The sequence below is a fragment of the Megalops cyprinoides genome, chromosome 4 (assembly GCF_013368585.1).
Source record: "Megalops cyprinoides isolate fMegCyp1 chromosome 4, fMegCyp1.pri, whole genome shotgun sequence".
Classification (NCBI taxonomy): domain Eukaryota; kingdom Metazoa; phylum Chordata; class Actinopteri; order Elopiformes; family Megalopidae; genus Megalops; species Megalops cyprinoides.
The window spans coordinates 617210-630000 of record NC_050586.1 but is presented as its reverse complement, the minus strand read 5'-3'; the positions used below and the strand labels follow the sequence as shown (position 1 = coordinate 630000).

At 48.7% G+C, this 12791-nt stretch overlaps 1 protein-coding gene across 1 annotated transcript in view; it reads right to left on the bottom strand.

The window, feature by feature from the left end:
- The window catches only part of LOC118776575 (ras-related protein Rab-14), a 10941-nt gene extending 2556 nt beyond the window's left edge, over positions 1-8385 (bottom strand). The window contains exons 1-4 of the mRNA XM_036526977.1: positions 8239-8385; positions 2439-2497; positions 1742-1795; positions 783-960 (exon numbers count right to left, since the gene is read on the bottom strand). Coding sequence (XP_036382870.1) covers positions 783-960; positions 1742-1795; positions 2439-2490 — 284 coding nt within the window. The 5' untranslated portion in view covers positions 2491-2497; positions 8239-8385. The remainder of the gene's footprint in view (positions 1-782; positions 961-1741; positions 1796-2438; positions 2498-8238) is intronic.
- Positions 8386-12791: the final 4406 nt, after the last annotated feature.

Genomic DNA, 12791 nt, shown 5'->3' with positions numbered 1-12791 from the left:
TTTTTGATGAAAAACACTAGCCAGAGCATTTTTTCAGGTAGAGCAGTTGAGAGCGTCTTTTGCTGCCATAACAATAGCTACTGCAACATTTTGGCGACACAAAATGGCTAGTTTTGCCAAGCAAGCAGTAGACACAAACACTTACCAGAAACTCCTAGGATCCGTCCATCCGCCAATTTGACCCCAAACTGCCTCTTTATGACGAATGTCATGATAGTTTAACTGTCATGCTGTACAGTTCACCGTGTCAGAAACTAGCACAATTAACTTCACCGCTACCTTCTCTATTTTTGGTGGTTGTTATGGGAAACGACAGGTCTCACTAATCCGCTTGTGATTGGTCAGCTGTCAAAAAAAGCGCTTGACGTAGGGCGTTTTTTTCTGAGAAGTTGAATTTTTTTCAACTGAGAAAAAAAAAAACGCCCTGAGCTGCAGAAAAAGACGCCGGTGACGGCGTTAAAAAAAAAACGCTCAGGACGTTTTTGAAAACACGGTCTACTCCATAGGAATATTATGTAAAACAGACGCTGACAGCTTCAGAAAAGACGCTACGTGTGAACACAGCCTTATGTGTGATTATATGCAGCATGTGGAAGGGCACTCCAGGCTGATCTGGAATCAGACATGTGGAGCTTTGCTTCAGGGTGTGTGTTAGCACTGCATTTGGAAAGGTACAGTTTCTGGACCGTGCATACTGCAATGCAGTTACATGTCAATCTCACACACGTCTGTGTGAGTCTCTGGGGAGGTGCCAGGTGAGTGGGGATGAGAGGGCCGGGTACCTGGTGATGTCGTAGACCATGAGGGCCCCCGCTGCCCCCCTGTAGTAGCTGCGTGTGACGGCCCGGAAGCGCTCCTGTCCCGCCGTGTCCCAGATCTGCAGCTTGATCTTCTGGCCGCTGACCTCAATGATCCTGGTGCCAAACTCCACGCCGATCGTGTGGGGGCAGTCTGCCATGACTGCCAAACGGGACAGATCTGAGATCAGCGCACAGCGCAACACCTACAGGAACAGCTGCTGTTCATTCACTCAGAGACTCTGCTAATGGAGCCGCTGTGTGTGCAGCTGTGGAGCACTCGGTACACCCCCTGTCCCAGTGCAGCTGTGGAGCGCTCGGTACACCCCCTGTCCCAGTGCAGCTGTGGAGCACTCGGTACACCCCCTGTCCCAGTGCAGCTGTGGAGCGCTCGGTACACCCCCTGTCCCAGTGCAGCTGTGGAGCACTCGGTACACCCCCTGTCCCAGTGCAGCTGTGGAGCACTCGGTACACCCCCTGTCCCAGCGCAGCTGTGGAGCACTCGGTACACCCCCTGTCCCAGCGCAGCTGTGGAGCACTCGGTACACCCCCTGTCCCAGCGCAGGGGGCAGCAGCACACTCATGGGCCTGTAAGTACTAACACTCTGGCAGAGTTTAAAATGACTACATACTGCAGACAGTTCAGACATAACAAAAACAGGCCTCATCCTGGTGGGCAGGAACTTGCAGAGATATTCCTACACTCACCCTCGCACTCACCCTCGCACTCACCCCACTGCACGCCAATGAAATCTGAAACCTCACCGCTCTCACACACACACTCACACACACACACACTCACACACGCTTCCCACTGCACGCCAAAGAAATCTGAAACCTCACCGCTCTCACACGCACGCACACACACGCACACACACGCACGCTTCCCACTACACGCCAATGAAATCTGAATTCAGTCTTTTGGGCACATTTTACACACTTACATTTCTTTTCTGTGAATTGGTGAAGCAAACATGACTTTCCTACTCCCATGTCTCCTGCAAAGAGGAAAAAATAAAGGTGTAAAACACAGAAGCTTCACTGTGACGCAGCAATGTATTAATGCAGTAACGGAGTAACATGTTAACACAGTAACCCTTCTTCTGGGGAACTGAGGCTCGCTAGAGAATGCCATTCACTGCCTGTGGCACCATGTGCCTTAGACCAATAAATTCATTATTGCTCCATTATACCAATACATCAGGTTTCTAAGAGGGATCTGTGTGTTTCAGTATAATGTGTAAATGTTACAGAAGGAACCGGGTGTAACTGCAATTACAGAGAATGTGTGTTTGAGCACCTCAGTAACCATATCAAATTAGAAGTCGAATGTATTTTATTTACTTGCCCAACGTGGAAAAGTAAAATCCCTGCTGTAAAAATTAACTAGCCACATAGCAATTTTATCTCATTGGATTCAGTCACTACCACTACCAGAACATATCACTGTACCAGGATCAGTGCCTGTACCCGTGTTTCCACAGGCAGAGTGAGTGACTCGTGCTCACTGTCTGTACCAGGATCAGCGCCCGTACCTGTGTTTCCACAGGCAGAGTGAGTGACTCGTGCTCACTGTCTGTACCAGGATCAGTGCCCGTACCTGTGTTTCCACAGGCAGTGACTCAGGCCCCTCGCACTTACCGATGATGATGTATTTGAAGATGTAGGAGTAGTTGTACGGAGCGGTGGCCATTGTGGCTCTGAAAGAGACAGACCAGCGTTAGAGACGATACACTCTCTGCCAGCCTTGTTTTATCCCCCCAAACCCTGAGTGCAAAAGCCCTGAAAAGGCAAAGAAGTCCTGAATTAGAGAACTCTCCAGACCCAAGGACCTGTGGCTTTGGCATGTCTGAGAGCCACAGGGCTCCACTGTCTGACCTTTCACATCCTAACACCCTGAGGAAACGCACAGTTAAGCCAGCCAGCAGTGGGAAGCCAGCCGAGACGGCGCCCCCTGTCTTCCCTGCTTTGCCACTGCAAGTCCCTGGGCTCCTGCAGGCTTCACAACAGCAGATGCATAAAATCTTCAGTCAATAAACTCCCTTCCCATAGTGGCAAATAAATGCTAAAACAAAAAATTCTAATCTAAACAGTGGTGTTACAGCCACACGGTCATTCAAAGCAACGAGTGAATACAGCATCATAGCCATTTTACACTCACAGCACTGCCCACTGAACACGCTTTAAAAGAGCGGAGCGGAGACCGGATCTGACACCCCTCCTGTTCTCACCCTCTGCCTCACCTGCGCAGCTGCGGCAGGCTGACAGGGACAGCCTTCCTCAATAACAGAATCATCTGCGCATCAGAACAAACAGCAGCGCTGCTCACAGATCCCGTCACTCACATCCGGACTTTGTCTCCCTGAGGAACAGTTGCCTGCAAGGCAACGGTTTCATCCTGAAGGAGGAGCTACGCGTGTGTGTACACAGGCAGACTGCTGTCACCAACCAGGCTGTTCAGATGTCAGAGGTAACACACTCTCACTCTGTCAGCATCCCACAGCAGCCCATCAGACCAATGTCTCAACAGCTGAAACCTCGGAGTGTCATCTGTAATCTGTAATTAAGAGTGCAGAACTGGAACTAGCAGAGCAGTGCGTTAGCTGCAGAGTCGGCTGCTGGGTGCAGTAACGCATGTTACTCACATTCACATCAGAAAAACACTCAGCTGGCAGAGCACAGGACACCAAAAACACTGATTCCCCACCGAACACCTCAGAGTGAAGAGAAGGGGAGAGACAGTCAAACACACAGAGGAAGAGCCGACAGAGAGGAGAGAAGAGAAGGAGTCCAGGTGACAGAGAACGGCAGAAAAGGAGAGGAAAGTGGGAGGAGTAGCAGGGCTGATGGGGGCAGTCAGCCTGGAACCACCATTACTCAGACGACAGAAAGCAGGACCCACGCAACTTCCCAGCCGCAGACGGGTCTGCCTCCTGCCTGTCAGAGCCGCAGACGGGTCTGCCTCCTGCCTGTCAGAGCCGCAGACGGGTCTGCCTCCTGCCCGTCAGAGCCGCAGACGGGTCTGCCTCCGGCCTGTCAGAGCCGCAGACGGGTCCCCCCCCCCACCGCGCCGCCCCCCCACCGTGCCTTACATAAAAAACAGCCAGTTTACCAAAGGTGAAAAACAACAGGCCACAAGCTTTCAATGATGGCTACAGTAAGCAATGGCTATATCAACCTTTCTAGCAAATGGCTGCATTACAATTCAGGCACATTATAAGCAGATGTGTCCAATTCAGCGCTGATCCAGCAGGCTACGAACAGACTTTCCTGCACGAATGATTCACCCATTTGCTCTCTGTTTGACAGCACTGTTCATCTTAATAAAGAAATCTGATCTTCCTGAACGGCCCTGGACTGGCTGCACCCGGCTCAGTCCTGTCAGTGGAAACGCAACACAGCCACCAAGAAGCCAGTATGGCAGGGTTTTCAGCCAACCGTCTGTCATTAACCTGAGGAAAATAAGGATCATTTCACTGCAAAGCAAACACTCAGGCCAGGGCCCTGTGTGTCTCAGGAACGGCACCACTGACTAAAACAAGCCAGTCTGGCTGCTGCTTGCCAGGATCACACAGCTGACTGACTAACGCATGTTAGCTAGCTACCAGCCAACTTGAACCAAATAGCTAGCAACCACTATGTGGGTGGGGGATTAAGAGATTTAAGTGTAAGTTTATTTGAAATAAAATCACATTCCCCTGGAGTCAGTGGTGCCTTCCACAGCAGGCTCACTGTCACTCCTCTCCTGTCAGATTCCCAGCTGTGGGGGATTTCTGTCCACACCCCCAGGGGTATCCGCTCACTGGCAGCCTCACAGACACACACACCTGCACCAAAGCCCCATGATCACCAGTCTGGTATGGAACACCAGCATGAACACGACCTGTTGCGTAAGAACTAGGGATGGTAAGATTCACCGATTCGCATCGGTGCGCTGGCATAAAAGTTCACGATGCGATTGCCCTGATTAAAAAAGCGTGCACCAGATACAATTTGGGATGAACTCGGGATGCATCTTTTCTAACATCTTTGCATAGGTAAAATTCGATTTATTTATATATATTTATTAGTAGAGGCCCTATGCCTCTGCTGTCAGTGGCCAAGTCTATCGGTCAAGTCTATCGGTCAAGTCTCACGCAAGTTGGAAGCGTGTCCGGATGAGTCACAGATTATCACGGAGGAGGAAGGGTTACACGTTCCACCGAATTGCTACAAATCAAATGTTTGGCGACAATTCAGATTTTTCAAGAGAGACGGACAATTTGACAAGACGCATGCAATTTGCAAAATATGCCGTGCCGCTATAAAGAAAAGAAACGGCATAAATGAGATGCATACTGAGTTGCAGCACTACAGAAACAAATACGTGAAGTAAAAATGGCACTTTAGTTAATTTATGATTTGCTGTCTGCTTATGAAGAACCAAAGAAATAAAATTAAACTATCTGTACCATATTGAATTGCATAGCATCATATTCTTTTGCACCGCTTCGTATTGCTTTGAATCGCATTGTCTTCAATCAAATCGTGTCGGATTGCACTGCATCGCAATAGGGGTGAATCATATCGCATTAGCAGTTGCTTCATATGTATCCTTAATGTATCAGATCGTTGGCAATGCATCGAAATGTGTATCGTAGCGGCCTCTGTGATGGAGATGCAGATCCCGAGTAAGAACTGTTATAATGACCCAGAATGCAATGCGGTACCCACTCCACACACAGCAGAGAAGAAACTCGCACTCTGAAAGCATCAATCAGGCCTTCCGGAGCCTTCCACAACCCCCTGTTACCACTGAAAACGTGCTCACTGTGAAACACACTCCGCAGTAGACCCAGATTCTTACATGAATATCTCTTCTAACTCATGCCAGTGCTTCTGAGAGTGAGCAATAAATAGAGTTAAATTTGGATCTGAATATTCCCTGTCATGTTCATGACTTTTAGAGTATATGAAGGGAACCTGGCAAAATGGGATCATTTTTCACATTTTCTTCCCTAGCAGACGCTTCTGTCAGGCAGAGATGCTCCGTCCTGTAACGCGCCTGCAGCCGGATCCTGCACGGAGCTCCCTGCTCCTCCGCGCTCGCGCTCCGCCAGCTTCACTCACATGACCCACCGTCACGTGCTGCCGTTTCCCACGCGCCTTCCACCGAGCCGTGCCGGCCGGGCGCGTGCGGGCGCGGGCGCGTGCGCGTGCGCGGGCGCGTGCGCACGGCCCCGCGGAGCTCAGTCCCACTGACTCACTCTTTGCCCCGAATTTTCTGCAAACTGATGAGGAACTTTCTCTAAAAGCAGCGGCGGTGGAGTGAGGAGCGGAGCGGGAACGCGCACGTGACCGCGCTCCTGTCTCAGCGCTTCGGCTCAAACTGCGCCTGCGCGCCGCGAAACCCGCACCCGAGTTCACCAGCATCCCAAAGCGCAGGGAAATAAAGCATCACTGGACTCGAACTGCGAGTGCTCGCCTCACACACACAGCGTAGCGCGTTGAGCCACGGCTAAGCTGGCTTGTTTAAAGCAACTTTTTAAAATGAGAAACTACAAAGTGTGAAGCTATAAGCACACATCCAGCGGCCCTCTCCTGCACTGATACACCATTCTGTGTGTTAGAAACAGGTAAATGAAACTCCTTAAGCAGACACCAATGCGATACGATCAATACTGTATACAAAGAAAGGAATACACTTTCAAAATACAGCGACTATGAATTTGTGCTTTAAAGGTAATTTGTATGTCCTAGCAATACGGACACGCTCGTGACACGAATAGTGTTGGATGTGTTGTAGTAATGAGCAGTAATGAGGCTATTCACTTTGAGCTAACTCTATAGCTGTGTAGGCTAAATTTGATGCTGAGTACAGTAGACGATAAACACAACACCTTCTCGGGAAAATGATCAGCAGATGAAAGGGAACTGAGATTCGTTCCCCTTGTATTTGCTACATGGTAATGAATCATTAAAACGATATAACAGAACAATGCGATAGCCCAAATGCAACACTGGTCAGTATCATACCAATACTTTGAACATGTAGACACATGGCACTCGCCAGTACATCTTACGGGACAGTATTTAAATCTGAATCGTCAAAATGCGATGTCACTTCAGGAGAATATCCTCCCAGATCACACCTTCACCCAGGACGCACCGGCCCGCTGCTGTGTCATCTCCCTCAGCTAGCCGTTAGCATCTGCTCTGCTGACGCTCTTCACCGAGCCGGATACCGGGGTAACTAACTGTCTTCCACCACATACGCAAACATCAAACGACGGACCAAATTCACACCGACAGACTAGCTAGTCTGCGATAGCAAGTTAATGAACCACGAACATAACTGCTAGCAGAGCGACAGAAGGTGTATAATGCAGATAAAACTGAAAGTTTGTTAACGTTAGACAGTAAAGCTGGCTGCTGGCCGGCCAGTGTGATGTTAGCCATCTCTCTGCGGCTGTAACGTGCAGCCAGCCAGGCCACCTGGCAGGATTAGCTAATGTTTGCTACTCTGGCGAGTCGCATCAGCATTGACTCACAGTCATCATGAGCTGGGAGCTGCTAATACATCTCGCTAATTGCCCACTTCGAGTTTAAATTGCTATGACACAGTGCCATCGCACGGCTAAAGCTATCTGGCTAGTCTAGTACAGTGTTTCTCAAACCTCTCCTGGAGTACCCCTTGTCCTGCATGTTTTAGATCTCTCCCTGCTCCAACACAGCTGATTCAAATGATCAGTTTGTTATTAAGCAGCTTCAGGAGTTCATAACGAGTTGATCATTTGAATCAGCTGTGTTGGAGCAGGGAGAGATCTATAACATGCAGGACAAGGGGTCCTCCAGGAGAGGGTTGAGAAACACTGGTCTAGTACACTGTGTATGGCCTAGCAGTATCGGATCAGCTGTAGCTATCCATGCTATTGCTGCTAACGTTAGCATCAGAAACGGGGAAACGGAATGAAAACAGAGCCGCCGGCCACCGGACAAGACACGGGCAGGACAGGGGATCCAGGGAGCCTACCGTGTGTCTCTCACCCGTGTCTGTTCTTACATCTGAATGATGAACATAAAATCGCACCTGAAACTGACCTCTTCCGGAAGATAACTAGCGTTAGCCAGCTAGCCGTCCGAACAAAGCGTTAGCCGGATAGCATGCCGAACTAGCTGTCCGAAACGCGTGACACGGCCACGCCGGCGTCCCGCTGTTATCCCACAGCGCAGAGTAAGCGCGGAGAGAGTGTGTGTGAGAGGTGGACGCGGTGTGTGTGCGATGGGTGTAGTCCCCCTCCTCCTTCCTGGATGGATTATTTTCTTCCAGATGTAGCCGTCAGGCTAGCGAGTTGAGCTAACCGATAGTTAGGCTTTGCGGTGCCGACAGCGCTGTGCTGCGCACACGGGCACGGAGGAGGCGGCTGTGGAGGGCTGCGCGGGGGTGGCGGGGGTTACTCACAGTTTTTGGGGGGTTTTGAGTGTGTTTTGCCCGGCTCTGGCAGCGGATCCGCGGTTCCTGCCTCAGCTGTCTGTCTGTCCAAGATGGCGGCCTGCGCGCGACGCGGCTTCCGTCGGATACGAAGCTGAGCTCGCGGGACAAAGGGCACGTGCGCGCCCGATATGCCGCAAATTCCGCAAAGACACGCGCGCACGCCGCTAATTAAACATCCATGCGATTATGGCATAACTGTTCAAATACAACGACATGATCTGTTGTTGATAGTGGAAAACATGCACGAAAGGCAAAGTTTATATTTGAATTACCTGAATGGCTAAACAAGATGAATATAGCTAATAATAACAGCGGCAATGGTAATGATAGCAGCTATTAGCAATAATAATAAATGGCACCATTCTGAAAGTCTAGAATCCAGTCTAGAATTAACAGTAAACGTTTGTAAAAAATGTAAGGTATCTATCTATCTATCTATCTATCTATCTATCTATCGTTGGACGCAGCCTACCTAGCATTTATCTGTTGGCATCAGTCCTTTACTAGTCTTCTCATGCGGTCAGTGACTGAAACGCTACAGCCACTTACGTATGCATGATGTGCATCTAACCAAACACGACTGTCGGACACCTGTTTTCAGCGTGCTAGTGCAGTACGCATGCGCACCTGCTGTCGGCTCTCAGCTCCTTTAGTTTAGACGCCCATTTGAAAGGAGTTTTACGGTGTTACGTTGTCCACCGGGGCGAGGACACGTTTTGCGCAAGACAGAAGGGAGGGTGAAGTTGCATGGCCTGACATGTTTTATGTGTAGGCTAAATACTATGGAGGAATTTTGTGTTGTAAGAATTCTCTGTGCTTTCATGTTTCAACAGCCAGAGGAAACACCTTTAAAAGTGTCCGTTAGTGTTATAACGCATGGGTCTGCTGGCCTACCTTTCAGTTATTGACGGCATCCCGACCACTCCACTACTGCACACTGACTTCCTCAAGTGATCTATGGGGGGCGACATACGGCAGGTTTTGTAATTGCGAGGAAGGATTCTCATGATTTCAACGTACTATTCAGACTGGTAGTTTGGCCTTGTGGAAAATCGCTATAAAGGTTTTTATAACTTAAATTACTACTCTGAAGAGGCTAAAGAGCAGAATCTTTTAGAACAGCTACATCTATTAAACTATTTATGAAACAGATTAATATCACAACTGCAGGGGATCATATGTCAGAATCTCTCCATGAAGACATGAAAAGATGAAAAAGAAACTAATTCCAGCTGAACTGGTATAAAATGAAGGACTGCACAATGAATTGTGTCATTGTTCTCATTTCTCTTCAGTAAAACAGAGCAGGGGCCTTTCTTTTGAATTGTATGACCAAATGAAACAGGAAAATGTGTCACCTGGGCAATATGTATTCCACAACTGTACAGTAGGTGATTTACACCAGAATATTTACTGCACACATGCAGGGAGATTTTCATTTAATAAGTTAAATTGAGGGGGTGATTAGACAGCCAGACTGGAGCTTTGGGCTGGACCCGGGAACCCCCACATTCTGCATGAGATCATTAGACAGCCAGACTGGAGCTTTGGGCTGGACCCGGGAACCCCCACATTCTGCATGAGATCTTTAATGAGCCAGACTGGAGCTTTGGGCTGGACCCGGGAACCCCCACATTCTGCATGAGATCATTAGAGAGCCAGACTGGAGCTTTGGGCTGGACCCGGGAACCCCCACATTCTGCATGAGATCTTTAATGAGCCAGACTGGAGCTTTGGGCTGGACCCGGGAACCCCCACATTCTGCATGAGATCTTTAATGAGCCAGACTGGAGCTTTGGGCTGGACCCAGGAACCCCCACATTCTGCATGAGATCTTTAATGAGCCAGACTGGAGCTTTGGGCTGGACCCGGGAACCCCCACATTCTGCATGAGATCATTAGACAGCCAGACTGGAGCTTTGGGCTGGACCCGGGAACCCCCACATTCTGCATGAGATCATTAGACAGCCAGACTGGAGCTTTGGGCTGGACCCGGGAACCCCCACATTCTGCATGAGATCTTTAATGAGCCAGACTGGAGCTTTGGGCTGGACCCGGGAACCCCCACATTCTGCATGAGATCTTTAATGAGCCAGACTGGAGCTTTGGGCTGGACCCGGGAACCCCCACATTCTGCATGAGATCTTTAATGAGCCAGACTGGAGCTTTGGGCTGGACCCGGGAACCCCCACATTCTGCATGAGATCTTTAATGAGCACAGTATGTGGCAGCTCACCCCAACAGTGGAACCCTACAGTCCCTGCTGCTGGGGCCAGCTCTGCTGCAAAGATCAGGCCAGGAAACTGCATTCGGAACATACTGTAGATGTAACGCAGCAGGCTGCGTTGTGTGTTTGAATGGATGTTAAGTGGGTCAGTAAGCAAGTTTCAAACTGATGTTCTCACTGCTCTCTCAGGTTTTGTGGGGAAAGGACCCAGGCGCAGACAATACGGGCAGTACGAAAAGGTATTCTGTAATGACAAGTCCAAAAACACAGGCAAAATCGAAGTGAGAAAAACAGTCCGAGTCAGTAGCCAAAAAGTCCAGTGGAAAGGAGATAACAACATCCAAAATGGCAGGCAAAAGAGTAACCCGGGACAGGCAGAGTCAGCAACAAGCAGGAACAGAGCAGGTTTACTTACAAAAGGTGAGAGCAAAGACACTGAGATGATCAGGCAAAAACAAAGAGAACAGCAGGTATATGTAGGCAGGGAGATGATGAGGGGACGAGACACAGGTGTGTGGAACAGGCTTCAGGTGACGGGTGTGGCCGAGTAACAGGAGGGTGAGGAGGCAGGCAGGACAAGGAAGCACAAGGACCTGTAAACAAAAACAAAAGACACGCCCACACAGACAGACAGGGAGAAACCAAGCAGCTCAGGCCAGAGACACTCCTCAGCTAAACCCATATGGCCAGCGTCATTACCAGTTGAGCTAAAGGCAATTTGCCCCTAGATCTATCGGAAACAATGGTAGCTAATCAATTCTCAGGGAGTGATGTGACCGCTGAAACTGCTCTGCTTCCTGCTACCCTATTGGTTCTACACAGGACTCACACAAGCTAATAATTTCAGCTCTGCTACACAGACAATATTAGGACAACAATTTATCTCTCAGAACAGATCACAAATGAATAGATTTTATAATAGTCCTTGGAACATTTCTCTCCATTGTAATGAGTCTTTAACAGTGTGTTATGTATGGTGGCTTAGGTACAGTCTCACGGTAATGATATGTTGTTTGAAGTGCAGGTGTTCATTGTTAATTGCGCAGATAATTGCCCAGAGGTGGGATTATTTGTTCAGTGTTTGGTAATGTCCCTACTGAGAACGCAGGAAGTGTCCAGAGAGCTCCCCTGTAGGACAGAGGGAGCATGTGCACAGGTGAGTGTGTACACAGACTACGGTTCCCAAAGATTCAGTGTTTTATGAGAATGTTACGCTTTCACTCATTTGAACCAAGGAGATTTATAACAATCAGTGGTGAGTAATTTTCCATCAACAGAACACCCATTCTGGTATGTCATGAATGTGAACACTGTCAATTACATAATTGCACCAGAGACACTCCCAAGTTTGGTTGAAGAGCGTCAGGCTGAGTGTAGTGGCAGCAACAGAGAGGGACAGGATTACCATATCAGTACCCAGCAGGCTGATGGCTGTTGCTTGTGAAAACATTAAAGCCAGTAACTTCAGTGACAGTTCTGTGACTTAGGGCTCCTTCTGAAAGCAGGAGGGAAACAGTGGTTAAGGAGCAGGACTCGTAACTGAAAGGTTGCTGGTTTGATTCTCCGCTGGGGCACTGCTGCCGTACCCTTGGGCAAGGTACTTAACCCACAACTGCCTCAGTAAATATGCAGCTGTATAAATGGATAACTCTTTAGAAACCTGTAATTGATGTCAGATGCAGAGAGATTTTATTGTCAGCCCATCCATATGCAGTATACAGTAGGGTTGAAATAATGTTTCCCTGGGACCCATGGTGCTACATTCAATACAACTGAATAAATACACAAGACAATAAATAAATAGACAAAGTAACACAACATCATGATGTAATTTGCTCTGGATAAGAGCGTCTGCTAAAATGCCCATGATGTATTCATCTTAATAAACCACAACATTGTAATGAATATCCCTCTTATGATTTTAAAATTTCACTTACACATTTAAAGAATTTCTTCAAATGAGGAATTGTTAAAGATAGTAATAATAGTGTAAGTACAAACACCAGCTAGGTATTCAGGGTATTTAGCATTATTAAAGCAGTTAAAGACGTTGAGAATCTGCACTGGGTAGGGCTGGATCTCTCTCCTGGCTCTCTCTGTGTGCTGGGTAGGGCCGGATCTCTGGCCTGGCTCTCTCTCTCTATGCTGGGTAGGGCCGGATCTCTGGCCTGGCTCTCTGAAGGAGATCCCTTAAAATGCTCCACAGTACCTGTCATTGGAAGAAGTGCCGTTTTCCTCGGTGATAACGGCGCAACAAAGCCAGGGGAGTTTAATTTCTGCCCCTCTGTGTGAC